This window comes from Thunnus maccoyii, chromosome 8, assembly GCF_910596095.1.
Source record: "Thunnus maccoyii chromosome 8, fThuMac1.1, whole genome shotgun sequence".
Classification (NCBI taxonomy): domain Eukaryota; kingdom Metazoa; phylum Chordata; class Actinopteri; order Scombriformes; family Scombridae; genus Thunnus; species Thunnus maccoyii.
Window position 1 is genome coordinate 19,634,755 of NC_056540.1, and position 26,689 is coordinate 19,661,443.

At 39.6% G+C, this 26,689-nt stretch overlaps 1 protein-coding gene across 3 annotated transcripts; it reads right to left on the reverse strand.

The window, feature by feature from the left end:
- Nucleotides 1–23: 23 nt before the first annotated feature.
- On the reverse strand, nt 24–26,327 carry si:dkeyp-115e12.6 (centromere protein F). Of its 3 annotated transcripts, XM_042418669.1 has the most exons (20): nt 25,333–26,326; nt 22,638–22,787; nt 22,458–22,551; nt 22,162–22,339; nt 20,332–20,528; nt 19,141–19,244; nt 18,747–18,811; nt 17,918–18,179; nt 14,952–15,145; nt 14,152–14,277; nt 13,792–13,920; nt 11,483–11,605; nt 10,303–10,438; nt 8,248–9,719; nt 6,869–7,765; nt 6,298–6,614; nt 5,530–5,614; nt 4,305–4,899; nt 3,135–3,263; nt 24–1,676 (listed from the first exon to the last, which is right to left on the reverse strand). In XM_042418669.1, the coding sequence occupies exons 4-19, from the start codon at nt 22,321–22,323 to the stop codon at nt 3,148–3,150; spliced, it is 4,980 nt and encodes a 1,659-aa protein (XP_042274603.1). In that variant the 5' UTR covers nt 22,324–22,339; nt 22,458–22,551; nt 22,638–22,787; nt 25,333–26,326; the 3' UTR covers nt 24–1,676; nt 3,135–3,147. The 3 variants fall into 3 exon arrangements, with proteins under 3 accessions (XP_042274603.1, XP_042274604.1, XP_042274601.1); XM_042418670.1 differs by lacking the exon at nt 22,638–22,787 and having other exon boundaries at nt 17,918–18,176; nt 25,333–26,327; XM_042418667.1 differs by lacking the exon at nt 22,638–22,787.
- Between the last annotated feature and the right edge of the window lie 362 nt (nt 26,328–26,689).

The window sequence follows — 26,689 nt, forward strand, 5'->3', positions numbered from 1 at the left end:
TTAATCCAAACGGGAGACAACAGTTAAATTAGGAGCAAGCCTTTTTATTCTAGCAGCAAACACAACACAAATACATTCACATGAAAGTGTCCAAAAAAAGGCAAAGATACACAGTTAGTTTTCCCACTCGGAGTCTGACAATCCCACCTCACTGCCAAAAGACTACAGATCCCAGAGATATGAAGGCAGCTGAAAGGGAGGAAAAGTGTGTGTGTGTGTGTGTGTGTGTGTGTTTGTGTGTTTGTGTGAGGGTGTCAAAATAGCAAATGAATGGCAGTGAATCAGTGCAGTAACAGTTCACTCTGTTCTTACTGAGTCAACAAGCCACGGTCAGGAGAGAACAACTCTGCCTCTAAATAAAATGTAAACATAAAAAAAAGAAAACAAATCACTCCACACTTTAAACACAAATGTGTCTCAAAAGTCACTGGTCTTCAGCACAACAAGGTTTTAACTAACTGGTCAAACCTTGTAAGCATGCAAAGTGGTGAAATCCTCTGTTAAAGGGCAAAATACAAACTGTACATCAACTCAAAACTCATCTACAAAATCTACAGTGTTCATAAATCTGGGCTACTGTTGTCTGTGGCACAGTGACAAATGTGCAAGACAGGAACTCTTTCAAAAATAGATACATCAATCAAATAAATTAAGATATAAGAAAGCAGCTCAATTTCTCGCTGTCCTCCGCTAACAAAATAAAGCGTCACGTTTAGTTTTTTGGCAAATTAACTACTGAGTGCTCGTTAGTGTAAGGCAGAAAAGCAAAGCAGCAGAGGGAGGAGAGAGGGAGCTCAGTGTGTATCACCATACATGGAGCGGAAACCAACGCAGGTTAGATTGAGTCATAGACATGAGCTCGCCCCTCTCCCTCTCTCTCTCTCTCTCTCTCTCTCTCTCCCCCCTCCCCATACACACACACACACACACACACACACACACACACACATATACAAACAGTAACATCAAGAAGAAGACACACATGTTCAAATGCACAGCGAATGTCCCACACGCTCACACATTTTTTTTTGTAAACACCCGCGTTCACAACTAAAACACATTCAAGTGTCCATAAATAAGCCACCTCAAGAATTAAACACAAAAAAATAGCACATTTTAACAAACAGGCCTCTCTTGGCTTCACCTTTTTGGAAAACAAGTCAGACTTATCTTGACAGGAGCTTGTTTAGAAAAGCTTCCACTAGGCACTGATTCACTCAGAGTAGACATAAGTTAATTCGGAGTTACTAAATCCTAAACAGTCCCTTTTGAAGAGTACTCGTTAACTTCAAGAAGCATCAACAAACATCACTAAATCACTACATCCGTCCTTAAATACACAGGTGGGTGTGAAGTAACTGTATCCTTACAGACAGTAAAGTCTCCACACAGCAATTAGAGGGTAAACTAGTGAATATTGAATTAAAAACTACAACTAATAAAACATTTTAGATCCAAAGTGGAGATGTGTATTCAGCAAGTGCAGGCTCAGTTACCTGCAGACACACACACACACTCGTACAGGAGTCCCTGTGTGATTGCAGCACTAACAGATGCTGCTCCTGTGTTGGTCTGAAGGTCCGAGGTGCTTCAGGTTGCTGGTGATCGGAGTGTCTTTGTAAACCTGCTGTCGTCCATCCCAATCAGGCTGCAGTGATTGATTCTTTCCACTACATCTGTAGACAACGTTAATGCAAAAAGATGCAAATGAAACACAGACATTTAGTCTCAATAGAGTCAAAATCTTAATCAAATAAAAAAGACCTACAATAATAATTCAATACAATAATTTCACTAAGAATGTTGAGGGGACAAGTAACTATATTTTTGAAGGAAAAAAAAATCAAGCAAATCCCATGAAAAGACTAAAAACAACAATAAATTGATCCTACTAACAAGTATTGTCAGTCTCCATAGACCTCCATTATTTTTTTAAATTCTGTACACACATTCTCATCTGAGCTCACTTTAATAATCTGATGTTTGGTCATCAGACTTTCATCAATACTTTCATCACAAATTTTGCCTGATGAAGGTCTGAGTGTGTGGGATTCTTTGGCTTTTCTGTTCAAGTTAAACTTGAACTAAACTAACTTTTTTAAAGCGTCCAGAAGATAATAAGATAAATCACATGACTGCAGTAAATACTCTGCAGCACCCAACAAATACACGAGTACTTACTTCTGTTTGAGTAACGCTACTGAAACAAACAGTGACCTGCTGTTTAAGGAAATTATTTAGCCCAAAAAACAAACAAACAAAAACTATATATATGTTTTTAAAGATTTACATCTTCAGTAAGAACACAGTGGCTTCAGGTTATTGACTCGGGATATCAGAGAGAACTGGTGTCATTTAATGGGATTTACTGGTAATAACAAAAATATAAGGTATTGGCAGCCTTATTTTTTAATTAAGTCAGATCGCTGCCCTGGAGGCAAAGAACTAGCACGCGATTTAGCGGAGGAACTAGATGAGCCACGTTGAGTTATCTCAACAAAATATGTACAATTAATACTAAACCGTCTCTTTAGACAATTTAATGTACGGCTGCAAATATGGATTATTTTCATAATCGATTTATCTGCTGATTATTTTCTCATTTAATCGTTTAGTATATGAAATGTTAAAAAATAGTGAAAAGATGGCAGACATCTCACACATTTTCTCAGAGGCCACGGTAATGTCACATATACGACCAGTAAAGACAGCAAATTGTCACATTGGAGAAGTTGAGGCCAGAGAAACTTTGGTATTTTTGCTTAAAAAGATGACAAACAATTAATTGATTATCAAAATAGTTGCAGATGAATTTTCTGTTGATTGATTTATCTATTAATCGTTGCAGCTCTATTGTAATGTCTCCTAAGCAGACAAATTAAAACTTGGCTGCTGCACAAGTACTTCCATACAGTATTACTCTGATATATATACACTGTTAAAAAGGACGAAACCATCTGTGCAGTCACAAGTAATAAAGCTGTGATTTAAATACGTTTAGTGTAAATAACTTGTTTGAGGTTGTTGTTATTATAAAAATTAGAAACCTGTTACAGGAAATTTTGTTTCTTGGGACACAAAATCTACACGAGTTTCCTCATTACTTGATGATGGTCTATGGAAGGTGCCTGTACCTGTAGCTGTGTTTTAATCTGTCTCCTCCTGTCCCGGGTCTTTCTGAGGGGCGGGTACGACAGCCGTTCCTAACAAACCCCTCCTCACTATGTAGGGACATGACGGACCAGTGGGGATGTCTGCAAAACCTGGAGGACAGGAAGAAGCAGGACAGAGGAATAAATAAGAGGATTAGAGCAAAAGAGTAGATAAGGAGGCAGCACACATGACAGGACTTCTGTTTTCTGTACTTTACAAACTCAAAAAGTCACGACTGAGCTTTATAGAGTCAGAGACTGTAACCATGAACATTTAAAAAAACAAACACTTATATTCCAACATTTGCTTTGTCAGGGCAGGATGCTGTGTCGTGGACATATAGTACACTATACGGCTTTTTTGTCTTTTCCTGACTGTTTAATCACCAGCTTTTAACTTTCAAACAGACCCTCAAACTTAAGGGTGGTTGTCCATTAAAATAAAATAAAATCCTCCAGCTTTGTATGTCAGAATAGAAGCATCAAGAAGACGACTGAAGGTTTTTTGGGGGTTTTCTGCTGTTTGCAGGACATTGCCATCTCTCCCATTAAAGTAATCTTTCAGAAACAATATAAAACTTTGGGAAAGAGGCTCTTTTTCCTGCCAGATCCTCATAAAGATGAAAAGATTAATCAATTTCAGCTCTATGCATTCAGTACTGAGATAGGACTGGGAAAATGTTTAGTCTCGCTTATCAACAAGACTGTAAGCAGACAATACAGTACTAGTCTAGCTCTATTAAAAGTGAAAAAATGTCAGCAAACTTAAACTGGTGCCACAACAAACTGAAACAGCGTCTGGAGTGACGAGGTCTGAGGCACAGTTACAGTTTTAGCTTTTTGATAAGGTGCAACAACTAAAGAATCAACAATAAGTATGAAGAGGCAGTGGCAGTGTAAACACCTGTGCCCAGATTACAGCTGTTTTGACACACTTGGGAAAAAACAAAACACTTCATATCTACTTTACGCTCTTTTAAGTCTGTTAGCCAACACAAGACCAATACTGTATGTATGTCCGACGCTTCTTTTAACTTAAAATGTCATAAAAATAGTGAAAAGGATTTTGTTCAAATTCAATTCAAATCTGATGTTTTAGAGGGTCAGTTCCCCCCCCCCCCCCCCCCCCCCCCAAATTTGCTAATAATTTACCTTTCATGACAACTTCCGGCAGGCCGTACGGTTCATATTCGGTGTCGTCAAAAGCGGCTGACAGCTGTGTCCTGTTCCGGCGGATTCTTTCTGCAAGACGCGCCGGGTCAGCCGGGATAGGGAAGGAACTAGTAAACAACATTTTGTCTCCTGACTGTGCCACCCCAGATAGTGGGACAGGAGAGACAGGGGGTGAATCCACTAACTCTTCATCATCCTCCTCTTCTTCCTCCTCCTCAGTCTGTGTGTATGCACAGTGGAGTTCAGATGCTGTTGGAGGACTGCGAGGATACAAACTTTCCTCTGTTTGACTGCTGACGGTTCTTGTTTCTGTCCTGAAATCTCTCTCTGGGGAGTCATTGGTTGTGATTATTTCATTGGTTGCTCTGGAAGTGTTTGGTTTGGCCTCAGGAGTTTCTGCTTTTGGTCTGATTTGGCTCTTTGAGACTTTGTGGGGATCTTTGGTGATGTGTTGTTGACCTGTTTTCTCAGATGATGTTTGGAGAAGTTCAGTATCTCTCTTCTCTTTGTGTTGTGTTGGATAGGTATCCGACTGCTGTAAGAAGCTGATCTCCTGGTTTTCTTTTTCAGATTCCTAAATCAAGAGAGAAACGCAGAAATTAATGGCCTAATCTCTGATCGAAAACAAAAGCATTTTCCCTGTTTTTCCAACAAAAGACAAATACTCAGGACATGTGTTTCAAGTTTTGATGCAAAAGGAAAACTGATAACGCTTTATTAATCCAATTAATTTCCTGGAAAGAGTTGTGTAATTTGGAGTTTTCTTGAAAAACAGCTCATTTAAACACAATATATTGAGTTATACATATATTTCTATGGAAACTTTACTCTCTTTACATGTTGAATAATATGCTTCCCCAACAACAGATTTCACATTTTTGCATGTTCAGCTTACTTCCAGTGCCATGACGAAAAGACTCTCCAAGTTACACAAACAATTATTTGGAATTATTTAAGTTGAAGTGTACCAATTTAACACTGTCTCTATTCTCCCTATAATTAGTACAAAATTACATAGTTCTTGCAGAAACGTCCTGGGAAATTCTTAGGAAATTACAGACCTGTAAAATAAAGCGTCACTGGAAACACAAATTCAGTCCTTATTCCTAAAATATTCCAGGAAACCTTGAAGAGTCTTACAATATCCTACAACACATTTGGTCGTCTGGTATGTAAGTAAGTGATTATTTAAAAAAAAGCTCACCATGTCAATCTCGGCAGTGTCCTGTACTGAAGTCTTTTTTGAAGACTGGAGACTCTTCGGTTCAGAGAGGTTGCTCTGCTGCAGTCTTGTGGTAAAACAGGAAAAAATATTAATTCAAAGCAGACACAAAAGATGACAGATGAAGAACAGAAGCTTTCCTATGATCAAAGATCAAACAGTAAAAATATAAAATTATATACTGTACTGTGCAAAAGTTTTAGGCACTTTAGATGTTTAGATGTTAAGCAATACCATCAAGGAGGCCTCTGATCAGACCCAAATTTATTCTGCAGCATGACAATGACTCCAAACAACCAGAGTCATAAATCTCTATCTTCAGTGACAAAAGGTACAAGGAGTCCTGCAACAGATGGTGCGGCCCCCACAGAGCCCTGATCTCAACATCATTGAGTCAGTTTGAGATTACATGAAGAGACGGAAGCAACTGAGACGTCTAAATCCACAGAACAACTGTGGTAACTTCTCAAAGATGCAGGAACAACTGACCTGCCAAGTACCTTGAAAAACTGTGTGCAGGTGTACCAAAGAGAACTGGTGTTGTTTTCACACCAAATATTGATTTAATTTAGGTTTCTGCTGCTTTGTATGAAGTTAATTGATAAATAAAAACTATTCATGGCATTATTATTTTTAGTGGCTAAAACCTTTGCACAGTACTGTAATTACAGTATATTTGAAATGAGGATATTTGGCTCAGAAGTTATAAACATAATTCTGAACACTCCCAGCCCCGTGTGAGTGTGTTACCTGGAGAACATCATGCGACCCTGAAGTTTCTTGGTGGAGCAGGACAGGAATAACTCATCTTCTCTGATGACTGTCACATGACTGGGCTTCTGGGGGACACCCAGAGGTGCTGGTTCCTGATGAAGAATGTGGGTCATGTCATAAGTGTGCTGCTGGCTTGAGACCTGGTCCTGGATCTCAGACTGGTTGTCTTTGTTGGGAAGGATGTGTTCAAATGTTGGGGCGGGTTGAGAGGCCAATCTCCAAACAGCCAGCTCCTCGTTCTGCTGCTGGGTCTCCTCAGAGAGAGCCCGAAGTTTCTTCTGCAGCGCCACAACCTAGACAGGAGAGAAAGGACAGGATAGACTGAAATAAACACAAGATTCTACTAAAACTCACTAAGGAAAAATACATATTTGTACTGTATCATGCCATGTTTATGTCCAAATACAACTGGTGCAGAGAAAACTAGGTTGACAATTTAATTTTCTCAAATAATATATAGATATTTTATTTACAAGACATGGATTCAGTTTTCAAATCCCATATTTTTGTCACTCTTGTTTGATATGACACTGTGAAATATCACTACCTGTTGCTCTAGATGGTTGATCTGAAGCTGAGACGCTGCCTCAGCCTCTTCATCAGCCTCAGTTGTACTTTTATCTTCCCTTTCTAAAACTTGTCTTTCATCTTCACTCCTTCTCATACTCAGCAGCAGAGACTGTCGTGCTTCAGTGGTGATGTCACTTGGCACATTAGTTGTTTTCTGCTCCTTTGAGCAGGACAGAGTTACATTTCCTGTGTTTTGGTCTTGCTCCACTGGGTCTTCTTGGTTTTCGCTGGCAGCGTGTAGTGCTAAGTTGTTTGTGTCTGAAACCATCAAGGCCTCAATTCTTTGTTTCAGCAGCTGATTCTCCTTTTGGAGAGCGAGTAGTTCTGTAACTACGCCTGTTGTTCCTCCATCTTGACCACACTCAGTCTTCACACAAGCAGAGTCATGGTTAGTTTGAGTCTTTTCAGAGTCCAGTTCAGAGTCTTGACGCTGAGCCTCTGATAATGCATTGCTTGCATTATCTACTTCACTGCTGATAGGTGTTGGTTTTTCAGCATCAGAGGTCACAATCTCTGGTTGACTTGCATCTTTTTGTGCATGAGAGTCAGTGTCAGTCAGTGAGGTTGTAGTGAAGAAGGTAACAGCTGACTCCTTTTCCTGATTTGGTTGAAATTCAGGGGAATCCACTGAATCATCTCGGCTTCCCCTCTCTCGCCTCTCTTCTTTTGATTCTTTCTTCTCTACGAGAAGGACACCTATCGCCTCTCCGTCTCTTCCAGCCTTGAGTGCTTCCAGCTCTTGCTTGCAGCGCTGCAGTTCCTCTCCCTGGCTGAGGAGGGTGCTCTCCTTCTCCTGTAGCTCAGCTAGAAGTCCAGAGATGTGCTGGCTCTGGTTCTCAAAGGCCATGGTTAACTGTTTGGTCTGACTTGTCACCTAAGAGTAAAATAAAGATTGAAGGAACAGAGAAATTGTTAAAAAAAAAAAAACCAGACCAGGTCCTTTGCTGTGTTTTTAGAACAGCTATACAACACATAGCAGAATTTATATATCTATCTTTTGATAAATCTCTACAATAATACGTGAATATTATTCTTCCACATGGCAATATCATTCTTCAATCTGTACCTAAATATTATGATCAGTAAGTGAAATATAACACCTGAATGTAGTCACAGGTGTGCTTTTACCAATGTGCAGTATGGATGTTCTCATGGAGGCATTTCTCAGCCATCACAAATACCGAACAAAGCTATACGTTTTAAAATTGGTCCAATAGTTACTTTGTGGAGTATGCTACTGAGAATTAAAGTGTTATCATTTAGTAAATGAATAAAATAAATGTGTTTGTATCTCATTAATAGTTTTACTGGGACTGGACAAGGTTTATGGGCTAAAGAATATCCACCCTGATTTACCTGGTTCTGCAGGGCTTTCAGTTTAACCTCGCACTGGTTAGCACGATCTGTCTCCCTTAAGTTTTCTTTCCGTAATCGTTCCACCTCCTTTGTCAAATCAGCGGGGGCAGAATCACCCCTCTGGCAGTGGAGGTCTGATACCACTGGCCTTGTTTGCCCCTCATCCGACAGATGTGAGTGTTCAGGATCTATCACCGTTTGCTCTTCTTGGATAAGATCCATTGTTGCCTGAGATACAAGTGTGTTGCGTTGGTTGGTGGACTGACAGAAGAGGAGATGCTGCTCAGGTGAAGGGAGGAGTTTCTTTTCCCAGCCAATGATGTTGGAGTTGAGCTCATCATTATGAAGAGTCAGATATGGCAGCGGGCTGTTGGCTACTGAGAGTTTGTCCTCTTCTAATGAGTCTTCATTTCTGCTGCACTTTAGTTCCTCCAGTTTGGCCTCAAGCTCTGCCAGTTTCATGTTCAGCTCCGTCTTTATGTGTTTATCTGTGTTTATTATCTGATTGCGCTCCTCTTCCTCTCTCTGTCTCTCTTCTCGTTCTAAAGCTAACTGGGCCTTAACCTCTGCTAGCTGCTTCTTCAGCTGGATATTAAGTTCTATCATTTCGCTCTCCCTGTCTTCTTGTGTTTTCTTTGTTCCCTCCTCCTCCTCCTTTCTCTCATTATTTTCTCTTTCTTCCCTTCCTCTCTTCATCTCTGTCTCCAAAGCTGACAGGGCTTTCCTCAACCTTTCTGTCTCAGCCTTCTCCTTCTCCAGCTGTGCCTTCCATTCCTTGTCCTGCTCGTCTTTCTCCACACCCTGGCTGGCGTGTTTTCGGCTGAGCTGTTTCAGCCGGGTTCTGGCTTCTGACTCAGCCCGTCGTTGGACCTCAAGGTCCTCCAGTCGTTTCTGGAGTTCTTCACGCACATCTTGTAACTCTGAACGTAGTGTGGCATTCTCCTTCTGGAGGTCTTTGGAGGGTATGGCCTGCTCGGACTTGAGAGGCGGTGTCTTATCAGCAGAGTGCATCAACCTGCAGTTATCACCATCCATGGAAGTCATGGAGGGTGTAACAGAAGTAGACTCAGAGGATCTGCACAGTACTTGATCAAATGAGGAAGGCTTGTTTGTCCCAGAGCTGTCACACTCCATCGTCTCATTTCTACTCTTGTTCTCCTCATCGTTACTTCCTCTTCTGTGTCGTCCTCTTTGCAAACACTCAGAGTCTTGTGAGATGAGGACAGTGATGTGTTCAGAGTCTATGCCTTCACCTGGCTCTCTGTCAGTGGGGTAAGATGCTGTAATCTCTGCCTTTCCCTCGTACTCCTCCTCTTCTTCCTTTTCCCTCGTCTGCTCGGCTCGGCTGGTGGCAGGCCTCTTTGTATAAGTTGACAGTCGAGACTGATGAGAGAGGGAAGGTTGAGGGGAGAAGCTCTGTCCAACAGAGCAATACTGGGCCGGTTGCAGAGGTACTGGGGCAGCTTTTTGCTCTGAAAAGACAGGCAGCAGAATAAAAGATTGTTTTTCTAATACAACACAACACATACAATAAGAAATAATTAGTTGGATAAAAAGCTGTAAATAAAGCATTTTTTTTAATTATTTTTTTAAGTCCATTACTGGAGAAGTTCAGTGTATTTTTATTTGAGAAAATAGGTGATCTATTATTGACCAGCAGGGGGCAGAATTGGGATGAGAGACTTGTGCATTAAAAGGGAATTAACATGGTATGTACTGTGTAGCATACCTGCATTTCAAGTGCTTTATCATCAGGACTATAATGAATGTCCACCAATTATTTAAAATCAAAAATGAATTTTATTTACAAGGAATCCACCAAAGGACACATGTCAGCAAGTGTTTCTCTTTCTGTTGTATCTTTAAATAAGATACTGAATCCCTACTATCACCTGACCTCTGACCTTCCCATGGAGGGAGGAAAGAGAAAACGTCTCTACAAGATCTCCAGATCAATAACGTATCACATTAACATAATAATCAGTTAACACCCTATGACTGATAAACCTCATAGATGTCTCCTCTCTCCCACCCACAGCTCCCTCCTTACAATACCTTGCAGTTCTTTGAGGAGACGCAAGGCGTCACCTCGCTCCTCTGCCAGTCTCTTCCCCTCCTCCTCCAGAACTCGCTCTTTCTTCCTGCTCTGTTCCAGACTCACTGCCACACCCTCCGCCTCACGCACCGCTTCCTAATGTGAGGATAAATTACAAATGAGGTGGATTAAATCCAGTCAAATGGAAGTTGGCTCTAGTTTTCACAGTAAGAACTGAATTTATTTGAGGTACTTACAAAGATTCAGATCAGTTGTTCCTACAGTAGTCATCACAACATTTATCATACATACAAATCATTCCTCAGATGTTTTACAGAATGTGAAATATTTGTTGTCTTTGGAGCCTCTAAATGGGCCTGTAATGAATTATGTCTGCCAGAGTTTATTAAAACATAGCCACTAATAACTAGATGAGAGTGTGCAATATTGCCAATAGTCTAATTTTAATACTTCCACCTGGAATATTTGTACTTGTGCAGCAGGAATTCCAGATGACAGATAACTGTGTAAGAGCTGTGTACTAAGAGCTTCATGTAAAAACAGTGTCACAACAGTTACAAGCCAGAGACACATAAAACTAATGCCACCTGTGTTTATTACAAGGTAAACATGTAATAAACAGCCACTGACAAACTTCTTTGCAGACTGTATCAAGCTTTGGTCTGGTATTTTAACGTATGGTTTTAGCAAAGGCTTTCTGATGCATACAGACACTAGCTTTTCTTGTGTGCAAGTCGCAGTGGGAGTCAGAGAGTATTTTCCAGGTTGTTTTTTTTTAGTACAGTGTGATTAAAGGAGGTTTATTCCCTGCCAATGTGACCGGTAGGTGAGGCAAGTTATGAAACTAATATCAGACAAATCCTTTGGCTGTCGTCTGGAGTTCATTTTTAGCTCTGTGAAATCCTCTCTAATGCTAAACCATTATTGAACATAATACAGAGAAGCTGTAATTTAATCATTATTTATTTACAATTTACTTATTATCAAAATCTTACAGACTGACATATGGTACATTAAGGTGCTGTTAAAAAATTTACAGAGTTCATCAAATGTCCACAGCTCAGTTAATGAATAATTGATGCATATAGACCCTGACTCACTAAGCTCAGCACTGCCACCAGCCTGTGTATGTGTGTGTGTGTGTGTGTGTGTGTGTGTGTGTGTGTGTGTGTGTCTTACTGTCAGTTTGGCTTGTGTCTGTGCCTCTTTCTTTTGGCTCTCCTGCAGCTGTCCCTCCGTCCATTTCAGTTTCTCTTTCAGAGTCTCCAATTCTTTATCCAACGACTGCTTCTGCAGAGACAGCTGACACACAATGTTTTGATTCAGTGGTAGCCAGAAAAGAGACATTAAATCAAAGAGGATGGGAGGGAAAAGATATGAGAAAAAGGTGAAGAATAGCAGGTGAAAAGAACAAAGAAATTGAAAAATGAATGCCTGTCTTGATATGGGCGCAGCAGTCAGGACCAGTGAAGGGAACAGGAAGCAGGAGAGCAATCAGTGATCAATAGCGAGCACAAGCAGAGTCTAATGTGTTTTTTTACCTCTGTGGGGAAACAAATGAAGACTTAACAGACTATAGCTGATTGGCTTCCCACCAGTTCTTATAGAAAATTCAGACGACAAGCAGTTCTTAAACAAGTGCTACTTAAAAGCTACTATAACAGCACAGAACATTTCTTTGTAATCTAATTATATCTACTAATCAAACAAATCAGTTAATATCTGTGTTACTTTCTTCAACTTTGTTAGTCTTGTGTATTATGCTAACTACTCATCATGTGGAAAACATTGATATATAAATATATGGATTCTGAGTAGAGTTTATCGTACATGAATAAGCTGTCAAAGTGGTAAATATAGCTCATAGTGTCAATTTAATTCTGTAGAATACATGTTTTATGGAAACCTTTGCAGAATGTTTTTATGTTGGGCTAATGTGGGCTTTGGTCTACAACACTGACGGACCACATGACTCCAAGTGAACCTACATGATCCTCTCAGGCTTTAATGCAAAGGTAATTTTAAGAGTGGTGTAAGGAATAACCTTTGAGAGAAGCAGCAGGTGATCTGTAATTCAATACTTTTTCCCTGCAACAACCCAACACTGCTCATGAATTGTTCCTATATGCCAATCGAACATGTGGATCATTTTGATCTCTCTGGAATTACCAGCTTTTCGTGTTTTTTGGGAGTTATGCAGATCATAACCAGATTGTTTCAAGGTAGTAATGATTAGTCTGTTGTGCAATAAATCACAATGTGATTTATTGCATTCAAATGTCTATAAAATAATCTATAAAATTATTACTTATGCTGTGACTGAAACTGCATGCATGAGCAAACTTTAAAAACAGGCAAAATAAAGAAAAAAGAAAAAGGAAAATCAAAACTGCAAACACAAATTCCACAAAGAGCTATGCAAATTGGTCACTTGGGTCACATGAACTGTGCACTATCAGCAGTTGAATGTCACTTGAACACAAACTGTGCCTCTATTGTACGTAGTCGCTGTGGCCTTATCAGATATAAGATAACATCTGTTTGGTTTACAAAGGGCTAACAGTAAGGTTTTAAGGGACACTGTGGGTAGACTTGACTCTCATTGTTTACAGCATGTTTAAAAGCGTAGGAATCGAAGTCTGAGGAATAGTTTCTTTCTTTGTATGCATCAAGAGGCTCAACCTTGACTTGAGATTAAAATTTGCATTATTGTTCTGCTGATAAAAAGTAAATAACACAGCATTCCTTCACGTGTGAGTAATTTAAATGAAAAAAAAAAAAAATCACAACACCACGTTTTGCTCATGCGACCTGCTCCAAACACACCTTCCATCTTCACCCTCATCCCGCAGTCATGCCTTCACGCCTCTGTTACTGAGAATGCTGACTTTCTCACACACAAGTTATGAGTTATACGTTTGTTTCACGCTTCCATAGCAAAAGCATTCTGCAGTGTCAAACGCAGTCACACCGTCATTACCTTCGTCGCTCAACCTTTCCACTGGGGAGAAACCGAGAGGAGAGGAGAAGGAAGGACGAAGCGGAGAGAGGAGAGGACAGGAGAGCAGGTTGGGAAAAAAAGGAAAATACACACAGAGAAAGAGAGAGTGAAACAGAGAGCGAGAGAAAACAACAAGGGCATGAAACAAGCGTGGGAGAAGTGACATAAGTTTATTGACCTTTGATACAAATAATACAAGTCCCAGGAGAAAGAGGGCGAGAGGATAGAGACAGAAAAAGCAGAAAAGAGAAGCAGGAAATAGCTGAAAAAACAGATCAGACGTATGACACCAAAAAGACAAACAATATGTCCAGAATATCATTTTGGTCCTGTTTTAAGTGTTGATACAGAACTGATTTAAAGGTTTTATCCTGAAATCGTATGAAAATGTACAGTCCGGTAGAGAGCTTGTTCTTTACCTCATCTTGTGCATATTGTACGTACATACATTGTGTGTGTGTGTGTGTGTGTGTGTGTGTGTGTCTACCTTGTCAGCCTGGGCCTGCAGGGCATTGTGGAGTGTCCTGGCCTGCTGGAGCTCCTGGTTGAGCTTATTCATCTCCTGCTGATGGTGCTTCTCTAGACACTGTCTTTCCTTCTGAAGCTCCAACAAATCCTGCATGCAACAAACACACACACACCAATCTTCAACTGTAATGTGGGACCCAATTATTTCTTTCACAGAGAGAATGGAAGAAAATATGGATGCCGTTTGTGTCCAAGCAACTTGAAACTGTGTCTCGCTTCCTTTGATTGTTATATCTCTTGTTAGTGTTACATCTTCCTCTGTTCCTCTCAATCTGTCATGTCCTGTCCATTCATCCCTCCATCCATCCATCTCTCTCACCCTCTGATTTTGTTTCTCCAGCTCTTTGGTGCGTTGCTGGTGTTGCAGTCGGCTACTCTCAGCATTCTGCCTCTGACACTTCATCTCTTCTTGTAGCTGCTTCAGCCTCTGCTCTCCTCTTGATGCCTGAAAAAAAAACAAAAAACACAAAATATTCTCTTTTATATTGATAATACAATGCATTTTTGTGTTCATAACTTGATGCACTTTTTAGTGTTTATGCCTGTGAAAGATATTGCAGGTATGGCCATGTTTGTGTCTTTGTGGAAACATTAAGTCACTTCACAGAAGCTATTGTATTGACTTGTTTTTATGTGTCTTGTTTAAGGCATTTGTTGTATTGTTTTTGATTTCTTTACCTTGTTTTAATCTTGTAATGCTGATTACGAGTCTGCATTTGACATTAAGATCAGGAAAGCATTAACATTTTGAGAGCTGAGCATAGTGACTCTTAACAAACAAAACAATTAATGGGAGTATCAGTGGCCTCTCCCAGTCTCTCCTCAGCATTGTTCATTGTTTGCAAAAAAGGTAAGATCACACTGAATATCATCTGGATTGTTTTACAGCCCTGAACAGGACACCGTCTTTACAGCTAAACCTTTTCAAAGTTCCTATCGATAGCATATGGTGGAGCAAGTGTAATATTTCCAACATGTTTGTCCTTTTCAGGGAAGCTGAAGATGAATGTATTTACAAATGAAGCTGACACCCATTTTATTGGGAATGTAAAGCACTAGTATGAATCACAATCATTTGTTTTCCGTAGTTGTACCACCAGCAATCGTTATAACAATTACCCGTTCACTCTCCTGGGCCATACGTGTGTGTGCCAGGCTGAGCTCGTCGCGGGCTCTCTGCAGACTGAGGTCCCTGCTGGCGAGCTCCTTCTTGCTCTGCACCGTTTCGTTCTGAGTCGACTTCAATGCCTCAGCCTTCACACGCAGCTCCTCCTCCAGAGAAGAAATGCGACTCCGCAGTTCTGACAAAGATACTGGTGGATGGAACAGACACACAGAAAGGCACAAGTCACTACACTGATTTGGGTAAAAAACAGGTCTCAGAAAAACTAATTTGAATTTTGAAACATTTTAATTAAACATTATTGAGATTATAATTAAAAAAAACCAAAAAGAATCACCAAAAGTAGGTAATTCAACATAGTTCTGAAACCATCAACAGGTGCAAGAAAAAGAACGACAGGTTATCAATTCTTAAGGGACAGGAAGACCATTAGCGATAACAGTGTTGCACATACACTCCTCAAATCCTTCTTCTATTTATCTAAGAGTGGATGTCCCATCACTGCATAATTAAGAATTATGCCTCTGATAACTTTATTTTCTGTACCAGTGTTTTGTAGGTTTTAACTTACTAATAATATTTCGCATTATTGCCGCTCGTCTTCGAGCAGAAAATGATGCAAACAAATATTGATTAAATTGTGCAAATGTTTTGACATTTGAATCCCAAAAACATTTGGAACAAAGACAAAAAAACATTTGAATCCCAGTGTAGCAAGGACTCAACTTTAAATGGGTAAAAGTTGACCAAATGGGTGGACGGCAACGGCAAAAACAAAAGAGAAAAAACACTGTAAAAAACACTTATGTAAATCTTCGCTACTGTGTATCAATAAAGTCTAAAATACCAAAAAAAGAAAAGAAAAACACGACGCAAAATTATTAGTAAAGATATGTTTACATTTGACCACCACATGTCGACAACACAACAGCAACACTAAGTTGGGGTCTTCACAAATGGGGTCAATCCATACAAATGGGGTCAATCCATACAGACTTGCTCATTGATGGCCACAGCTGCTGTATGATACACTTTCACAAGGCCTGCCGATATCTGAAGCTGAAATCAATTTTCTGTCTGTCCCGCATGTTGTTTGTGTATCTTTTCCTATTCGTACTACTCAATAAAAGTATCTAGCATTGTCACAATCATCATCATCATCATCATCACCACCATGTGGCTAAACAAAAAGAACGACAATCTACCAATAGAAATGTATGTTTTGTAATGTTTTGTAAAATATGTCTATGGTGAGTCTAGCAAATACATTAGTAGATATTTGCCTTTAAACATATGTAATCAATTTATTGTGCTACTAATAAATATAAGTTATTTTCTCAGTACTACTTTCTGTACTACCCAATTAAGAAAATCTCTATAAAAATGTTTTTCATAATAAGTATGTACAACTTATATGATTACAGCATATTACAGTGGGGAGGAGCATTATAAAAACACAAACACACACACACAAACAGCACCTAGTCAGCCAAAAAAGCACACCTAAAGAAAACACTGCACCACCCCTCCCCCTCTGTGTCCCAGCAGCTAAAAGAAGCATTTATTGTTTCACATTGAACTCTCCCCTTCCTCTGAACAAACACACACACACACGCACACAGTGGAGCAGAGAGAAAGGGGAGTGTTATATCACAACTATAAAGTGTATCCAGAGCCACTTCTACAACATGAAGCTACACTGAGAGCAGGCAGAGGAGTCTCCTGCTGAGCCACTGATTTCTACACAACCTCTTATGTAACAAGTGTTGTTTAAGGTTACGCAGAGAACACGAGATGTAGGATGACCACATTGATTTACTTATACTGAGTTTGCTATGGTAGTCGCATTAGAATTAAAAATGACAACTAAAACAGATCAAATTTTATCATTTGGCCTCATAACTCTGCCCAAGATCACAGCAACAAATAAACTCCGGTTATACTTCAAATGCTGTGTAAGTGTCAGTATATGAAACCTAATATAAATGTACAAATCACAAACATTTTAAGGGATCAAGATAGTTATATTTATCATTCAATACTGTCCATAAATCTTAAAAGAAAACCAAAACCAACAATACTTTGATCCTACTAACAAGTGTAATATTGTCTGTGCAAACATAGGTCTCATTGTTGTCTAAGAACTAATGAAAAATGAGCCTCTGTGTTGCACTGGGTGACATGTTCCTTCATTCTAATATAATGCTACATAAACTACAGCGCCCACATTCCTACCAAACAACAGTGCCCAGCTGTTTTACTAAGCCTTTAAAAATCTATAAAACAATACATGTTTGACTTGTTTTTATAGATTTAAGTCTTCAGTAGTGAAGAAATGGGCTTAAGACTGAGTGCCACAGACGAGGTAGGGATATCAAAAGGTATTTATAAATGGGTTAAAGCATTCCTGGTTTTGTTCTTTTCGTTGGATTGACTGACAATAAGAAAAATATAGAGAAATTGCCCTTTGGCTAATAATAGTCTATACTGAGTTCTTCTACCAGTTTGCTATCCTTCAATGAAAATTCAAGACCAGCTATAATCGAGCTTTTGCTGCTGTGGCCTCGGGCTCTGGATCAGGCTGCGTATTGACATTAGTTTGATCAACAATGTTGACTGTTGTAAACAACATCTGTATTTGTACTCGCAGCATTTGACTAAGGTCTGCAAAACCCTGTATTAGAGTGGACAAGCATCCAAAATCAAAGGCTAAATTCTGGCATTTAGGACTCTGTTTAACTCAGTAATTTGAATTACTGAGTTAAACAGAGTGAAACTGAGATCTGCTCTTTTTACTTCAGTTCATGCTGGGTCTTGGTCTTAGTACAAGCTACTTCAATAATCCTGCTTTAGGAGACAGGCTGCTGGGCTGAGCCGCATGTGTGTGTGTTTATTTTTTCAAACTGGGCAACACTCAGTCGTTTCCATGTTTCCAAGATAACCATTTGACATCCCCACTCACTGTCTGTTTGTGTCCCAGGGTCCTTCTCCTTCCCACAAACCCCCTGCTCTGACTGGGCATGACTGATGTCAACGGCGGGCGTCTGGGGAGAAGACGGGGATCGTCTCTTGGCTGCCTGCCTCGAGTCATCCCGTTCCCACGGAAACGCAGCCAAGGGAGTAGAGAAGGAGTCCGATTGGTCTGAAGGGTGGCGGTGGGGTGTGCTCTTGTGTTGCTGTCGTGGCAACGAGGCCGTAGGCATGTCTGAGAACTGGAGCCGCTGCTGAAGGGAAGAGAGGGATTAGACAAAAAAGGAGAAAAAAGGGCGTGAAACTGAACAGGATGTCAAACTTTCTTTTGCAAAACTTTTTTGCACTGACAACATGGCTCCAGGGTAAATGCTCTCTTTCGCTTTAAACTAAACACAACATTTTACTGAAGCATCACTGACTCGTGTTGTATTCATGAAACTTCCTGAGTAAATATTAGATTTGTGATGATGACAAACATATCTTTCTTAAGGGAGCTCTGAGAAAAGCCACAGATCACATGTACAGTAAAGGTAAACCATAACAATAATTCAGCAGTTTCCTTCTTTTTCTATTTTACCTCCAAAAAAAACACAAGGACATGTATGTATTTTTGCTGACAAACAAGGAGCCATGGTGACAAGATCATAATTATTTAATTAATAGTTAGTTAAAAGACGGAATAACTGAAAGAGAGTGATAAGAAGAAAACAAGAAATGAGCCAAATCCTACAACTACAGAACAGCTTTCAGCTAAAATCCTCTTTGCTCTTAGATTAGCCAGTTTTCTGAAACACAACCAACAACATGCTGGTACTTACTCGGATTTGGAGCGCCCGGTTCTGTCCTTCATCTCTCTGCCCTGACCGCTCCTCCTTTCTGCTCCCTACAGGGCAAAAACACAGCATATGGACTGGACTTACCAAATCCTAGTACCAAATCCTAATCACTAAAGCTGTACAGCACGACAGCGGTGAAGAACCCAAGTGGTTTCATGAAAAGAGAGGAAAGAGAAAATACAACAGTCTCCAGAGAGAAGGGTCGGGAAAGGACACGAGCTGAGGGAGTTCGTTTATAACCTCTCTGCTCATTTGGGACTCTTGTGGTTTTCTGTTTAATTTTCCACATTACACATATTGTGCAGTGAATTAATAAGATAGGAAAGAAACTATTAGAGAGAATAAACACACAGGTCATTAAGTTTCAGGACTGTACCATTGTTTTCCCAGGGCGAGGCTGTATTCCAGCAGGGTGTTGAGAACAGAGTGGTGTCTGCCGACCTGCTGCTGTTCTGCAGCTTCTCCAGTTCTGCCTCCAGCCTGCAAGCAGAGGGACGGAGGTCAGTGTGGGCAACGAAATCGAAAATAAGGATCAGATCAAACAGATGACAGTTTGGTTTATGAATATGTCATCATAAACTTGAGCAACCGGTTTCATGCCATCAAAAAAACCTTGTATGAAAAAAACCTGATGCATATCAAGAAAAGCATCTAGTGGGTAATTTTTAATGATAGCCATGAATCTTATTCTGGACCTAATGGCCTCAGTTTAAAGGAATATTTTGACATTTGACACAGAGAAACTGGAGTTAGATGAGAAGATAGTAATCACTCACATGTGTCTGTTAAATATGAAGCTACAGCCAGCAGCTGGCTAATTCAGCTTAGCACAAAGACTGGAAGCAGCTTTCAAGAAATAGCACATGAATGCAGTTAGAAAGACAAATTGTTATTTTTACACTTTGGTTTTCAAAGGGATTTTAAAAACGAGATATAAAATGTTAACTAGTAGCTTTAGAGGTGCTGGGAGGCAGATTTTGTTTTGCTGCTTGGACTAGCTTCATATTTAACAGACAGATATGAGAAAATATTTAACTATTCCTTTAAAAGATGCTAAACTAGCACTGGAGAATATAAATGTAATTTAATTTTACATTATAGATGTACAAAGTTAAATTTTATAATACTGATACCAATTCAGAGTGCAGATCTATTACTTTAACTGTATTGTTATGATGGTTTTATATTGGATTAAGTGGACATTATTGGTCATTAACTGATGCATAATTGATTTTCACATATCAGAGAGCTTAAACGACTTTCTAAATGTGCAAAACTTGGCAGAAAATCAGTTCTCAACAGTCTGATTTCTGATGTTGCAGATGTTCTTCCAGCATTCTGAAAATTATCTGTTAAAAACATCCCAGATCAAGTACTCATATTTCATTAATAAATAACATCTCACTGCTACATTAAATTTTAATACCAACTCTGCGGTTCTTACTGAGAATATAAAACCTCCTACAGAAAAACGAACAACATATAAGACAGATAAAGACAGGGCATTTGACAGAAAAGCTGTCCCAGCTGTTCCAGCTGTTGCGGCTGATTTTTTCTGGTTGCTGACCTTTTGACTTCCTGTGTGAGTTTGTTGTTGACGGAGCGCGAAGCGTCCAGCTGGCCCTCCAAGGAACATACTTGGGCTTGCTTGGTCTGAAGATCCTGGGACAGGCGCTGGCCGCTGGTCACTGCCACCTTGGCCTCCTCCCGAACACTCTGGAGCTCCCTGTGCACAGACTGGAGCTCTCCCCGCACCTCCTCATACTAGGCAGGAGGGGAGGAGAAGAGAGGAGAGGAGAGTGATTTTAATGATTAAAGTGGTGAAAACAAATAACAAATCCCACTACAGATGATTAACTATGCCAGTGTGTTACAGAATGATATGGTGCATGTTATCAAATATTTTGTACAACAAAATCTTCTTAACAAATTGTTGTAATAACAACGTTGACTGTTTCTGGAGACAAACTAAACTAGGTTTGGTTTTTCAGAGGTATCACAATAAAGGCTGATGCTGAAAGCTTATACCAGTTAATATCTGTAAACTAAAGGAAAACAAGAGTCCACAACCATGTTAGCGGCTCTGTGAGGCTGTACTTCGGCACAGCCTTGAGCTAAATGCTAACAAGATCACATGACTATGCTAACATACTGATGTTTACCATGTTCACAGTTTAACATTTTAGCATGCTAACAGTCTTTGTACCATAAAGTACAGCTGAGGCTGCTGGGAAGGCTGCCTTATTTTGTACATCAAATTCAAGTTCTCACCACTGTCCACATCCCTCACACTGGTCAACACCTAACTCCTCCAGCTCCCTACGGTCTGCTGATTCCCTTGGTGCATTCAAGAAACACCTGAAAACTTCCGTGAACAATTCAACACTTGAGCCCCTTCCTCTTTTTAGCACTTTGTTGATTGTTGTACTTCTTTCTTGTTGCTTATGGTATTTCTTATGCACTTGCCTACATTCAGTTGTTTCTTACTTTATATATTAGCCTCGTGGTTGTATGCCTCCACCAACCAGTCAAGTTGCAGTTCACATCCATGTCTGTTATATAATAGTCATATAATATTTGTAGTGAAGACTTTGAAGGAATTTAATCTTGGGTGCCCATCTAGAAACTGTGGTGATTTTATTGGCATCACTAATTCAGTATCCGTTCAAATGTGAAATATGGTCATAATCTCTCCTTCTGTTCCCGAGTTATTGCGTTGAATCGTGGCCATAAAAGTGTTTTCACAGAACATTATGATGTCACAATGAAGTTGACCTTTGACCTTTTGGATATAAAATGTTATCACTTCATCATTTTATCCTATTGGACATTTGTGTGAAACTTTTTCATAGTTAGCATATGAATTCTTGAGTTATAGCCAAAAATGTGTTTTGTGAAGTCACAGTGACATTTGACCTTTGATTGCCAAAGTCTAATCAGTTCATCCTTGAGTCCAAATGGATGTTTGTGGAAATTTGAAGAAATTCCCTCAAGGCGTTCATGAGATATCACGTTCACTTTCAAATGGGAAGGACGGACAGACGTACAGACAGCCTGAAAACATAATACCTCCAGCCACGGCTGTTGCTGGCGTGGAGGCATGAAAACTTCTGCTCTGTCTACGCTCTCTCTCACTGCACTTGTACCTGGTCAGCTACTTGAGAATTTGTACAACAGCTCTTTCAGTCGCTGCCCTCTAACGCTTGATTGTCTTTCCTCACTTGTAAGTTGCTTTGGATCAAAACGTCTGCCAAATGACAAAATGTAAAATGTAAATGTAACTCTTCTCACTACCAGTGAAAATGTTGAAAATACTAATGATATGATTCATAAATCTTTGTGATTCAAATGAATTTTTTGGGTAACAGCATCATATAACCAACATAGTTGCTTTTACCTTCACAGTTTGTTTTTCAAGGCTAGTATTGATGTTGTCCAGCTGCAGCTGTTTCTGCTTGTTCTCTCTGGACAGACGCTCCTGATGGACCTGCAGCTCCTTCACCTTTTGCAGGACCCGTCCAGACAGCCCCACCGTCCAGTCCTCCTCAGCCCAGCTCATCTCTCCCTGTCTGGGCCTGACAGAGTGGAAAAATAACATCAGCCACACAATGCAGACATTTAATTAACTTCTACCTTTACATTTTAAGTTTGTCTGCATAAAAGACAGAGTGTCGAGACAATGTGAGAGCTGACCTGTCCTATTCCTGCCTAACAGATCCAGAATCAGACAGTTCCTGGAGCCATGGGAGTCAGCAGCTGGAGTGAAGGAAACAGCAACAAACACAGTCTGAAAGAAAGAGGAAGCACAAGATTGTATATAAGGTACAGGTAGTCGTGCGTCATGTGTGTTGTGACAGAGAATCCAATCCATACCACATCTATCTAAATAAGTCTCAATCATCTGCGCCTCTGGCTCCGAGTCCTGTCTTGAATATGTTATGTTGCCGAGGCTTTGATCCCTCAGGGAGACGCTGGTTGTCACCGCTGGGCAGCTGTGACTCAGTGTTTTCCAACACAGATGGCCTGCAATTTTCCAAGAGCACTCTTCAAGTTGAAAATAAAATCCCTTCTCTCTCAAACCTATGCAGCAGCAGTTACATGTTCACATAGAATTCAACATTTTTGCTCAAAATACTTCACATCTGACTATTTTAGAGTTAAATCTACAAACACTACATTTGCTAACACTTTGTTCATGAGGATAAACACCGACAAAAGCCCACACACACAAGAACAAGCAGTATTAAAAGTGAGAGTGTGTCGGAATGAAGAAAAGCCTGATTGAAAACGACGGCCTGACCAAACCTGTAAAAGTTAATTCTGAACTCAGTTTTGACATGCACTCCAGCCTCGAGGCTATTAACGCCGCAACTCCAGTCACATGGTTTCTGTCATAGTTTACAGGTTGTGTCACAGTGTTTACCTGTTTCTGAGGACAAGAATGGCAGAAATACACAACTGCACTGACAGAAGTGTTAGTGAGACAAGCAACAACATAAATCCTACAGTAATCACAAAGACTGTAAAACAATATGTTAGAGGGACTGCTTCAAAGTGAGTTTGTATGTGATTTCATTAGGGTGACATGTTAAGCGTTGTGTTAATGAGAATAAGATGCTCGTTGGTTAAGAGGAAGCATTTAGTTTAATTTATGGCTGCAGTTATCGGTTATTCTCATAATCTATTATTCTATCAATACATTGTGATTCATCTATTTATAGTTTAGTCTCTAAAATGTCAGAAAATAGTAGAAAACGGCCTTTTGCAAATTCCCAGAGCTCAAAGTCTTCAAATTGCTTATTTTGTATTACCAAAAGTTAAAAACTTAAATGATGTAACTAGAGTTGCAATGATTAGTTGATTAATCAATTAGATGATTGGAAGAAAATTAATTGGCAACTAATCTGATAATCGAAAAAATCATTTTAGTAATTTTTAAAGTAAAAATGCCAAAGCTTCTCAATTGTGAGAATTTGAAGCTTTTCTGTGCCGTACATTATTTTAATCTGAATATATTTGGATTTTAGACTGTTGACAAAAAAAGAAATTTGAGCTGAGCTTTAAGAAATTTTAACAGGCATTTTTCTCTATTTTCTAATATTTTATAGACAAACTGATTAATCTGAATGAAGATCGTAGATAGATAATTTCTATCGCTGTCCTTGGTGTTTTGATTGATTGACTGATTTTATTTGACAATATCATTTAAAAAAGAACACCAGCACTGCCAGGGCATTGAGTGCTTACATAAAGGTAAAGTCAGGATAACACAATAAAGCCCTGAGGCTTATTTCCATTGTGGTCCCCAAAGGGAATTAAACAGTCTACCAACCATTTGTCAAGATGGACACAGGAATTCAATATCTGACTTCAGATGTATTATAAAATAGGAACTTAAAAACCAGAAAACAGAATCTTGTACACAAACAACATACATTTCTTTTTAAAGAAGCAGACACCACCAAAAAAAATCATCTCACAAAAGTTATTTGACATTGTTAAAGATGCAAATATCAGTGGATTAAAGGGTAAATCAACATATTGACCTATCTCGAATCCATGTAGGAATACTAGCAGCACCTGTTAACCTTTGCCACACCTCTTTAAAAAAGGAGACAGCCTTTTCCATGGTACTAACATGTAGGCATTTCAATGCTTTTTGAATCTATAAAGATTTAATCAAGTTTGTTATACTGGCTCTGCTATTTTGACTATGACCTTTCCCCGTCTTCTATGCATAGTAAAGACAGAAACCAAATGTCCAATTGTCCTAATGTACAATATACTACAGCATATCAACATCACTGAACATTGTATATTTTGCAAATAATATACTATAGTCATAGTTATATCTCTGAACTCTATTCTACTTTTTATTCTATTTATTTTTCATATGAGTTAGACTATTTAGTTATTGTATATAATTTAACCTTTAATTTTAACAGCATGTAAATAACTATATTTCACTGGTTAATAAGGACCTGCTTCAAAGGTCCCAAGATATCTTATGACCTGCAACTCAATCAGCGCTTACAAAGAAGTGTATAAAGTACAAACTGATTAATTGCTTTCTGCCTGTAGCATTTTTATTTGACCTGCCTCATTGTTTTGAGTTTTGATTTATGTCAAGTGGCTGCTGTAACTCAATAACGTCCCTTTAAGATTATTAAAGTCAGTCGATAACTCTATTAATCATTCTATATCTCTCCATCTATCTAAACTAACTAACTAACTAACTGTTCATCAAGTGGTTAAAAGCAGGTTTAGTTAAGTCTGTGGTCAGAGGTGGCAGACATCCAGAAGTTGGACATTGGCCTGCCGCTGTTACCAACGTCTGATCACGAGGTTCACAACACAACAAGAGACAAGAAATGACAACTTCAGGATCACAAGCAGCTGGATTTCATCATTCGTCATTTTAACGTCCATCCTGAGCAGCAGTGTCAGTGACCCGCCGAGACAGATTCTCCTCTGTCGGTTGTTTAGTGTCTGGTTCATCAGCGGTCAGTAGCTGACACTCAACTTCGCTGTGATGCTACAAGCTAACCCCCTCACTAAAGCTACTTACCATTCAGTTTGGAGTTACAAAGGGCGCCAGCCGCAGGGGAGAGGCTCACACTGAGACGGTGCTCCGATACCGTTTAAAAGTAACAGCAACCGCCGGTTATTCACTATATGACGAGCGAGTGGCCGCTTTTAATCCGAAACAAAGCGAACACGTATCGTTAACTGACAGTTTTCATATCCCATAAAGATGCCGCGCGCGTCTCATGCCGCTGACAAGCCAACAGAACGAGACAGAGTCGTTGTGGCACGAGGCGGGTTGGGCCGGGGGTTAGTGACGTAGCAGGGGGATGTTTTGGGAAAAGTCCTCGCGGGCGGAATGAACCTCTGATGACCTCTAGCGACAAAAACCCCAACCTCAAGTCTAACATATCAACGGTTACACTTCAGTTTCTGATAAACGTGAGTTATACAGCTGCTGCCATCGTAACACGTCTTTAATTTCCGTTATAAAACGATTAGTTCCCGTCCTTGATTATGATTGGCTGAGCCGCGTTCGAAACCGTTGTAAAGTACTATATAAACACACACCTGTGACCGCATTACAACAGTATTACTGCGCCAGTTAGTCATAAATTGTTTCAAAATGTTATGATTATTGATTTACTGGGTGGGCAAAGCATAGATGAGTGGTGGAGAGCGGTGGACAGGATAGAAGGGGGAGATAAAAAAGAAAGGCAACACGCTGAAATTAATGAGAGAGAAATTAAAGAGCTGGAAAAGTCAAGAAACGAAGTCAGGACCCCGTTAGATTGTGTTGTGAGAGGGATCCTGACCCACCATGCATCACGTAAAGCGGCAAAGACATTGTGAAGTCTAGGATTTTGCCCGAAATCACATAATCACGGTCAGTAAACGTCGTATCCTCCACGTCGTGCCTAACGCCCCTCACCTGCTGTAAAATCATTGTAAACCACGGCCTCTTGTGGCTTATTGCTTTATTGTCAGATATCTGCCCAACCACAAAACTTTAATTGCCACTAATGACTATTGTCATTATCAATTCATCTGTAAATTCTTTTTTTCGATTAATCGATTAGACGTTTGGTCTATAAAATGTCAGAAAATCGTAAAAAAAAATTGTCGACCACTTCTTCACGAAAACCTTAGATGCAACCTCAAATGTCTTGTTTTGTCCAGAAACAGTCCATAACCCAAATATATTCAGTTTATTATCATAAAGATTAAATAAACCAGAAAATGTTCACATTAAATGGAATGAAAGTTTTTGTTTTCTTAAAAAATGACTCAAGGTGATTAATCAATTATCAAAATAGCTGGCTACTAATCAATTAATCGACTAATCGTCACATCGTCTGGATATAGCAATATAGCAAAAAATAAAGCAAAATCTTGTGAGT

Excerpts from the sequence above, each read along its gene's own strand:
- si:dkeyp-115e12.6 (XM_042418667.1), bottom strand. The coding sequence starts at position 22,323 with ATGAGCTGGGCTGAGGAGGACTGGACGGTGGGGCTGTCTGGACGGGTC. Across the intron at positions 10,439-11,482 it reads AGACACAAGCCAAACTGACA|GAAGCGGTGCGTGAGGCGGA; the intron begins GTAAGACACACA and ends TCCTCACATTAG. Across the intron at positions 4,900-5,529 it reads ACACTGCCGAGATTGACATG|GAATCTGAAAAAGAAAACCA; the intron begins GTGAGCTTTTTT and ends CTCTTGATTTAG.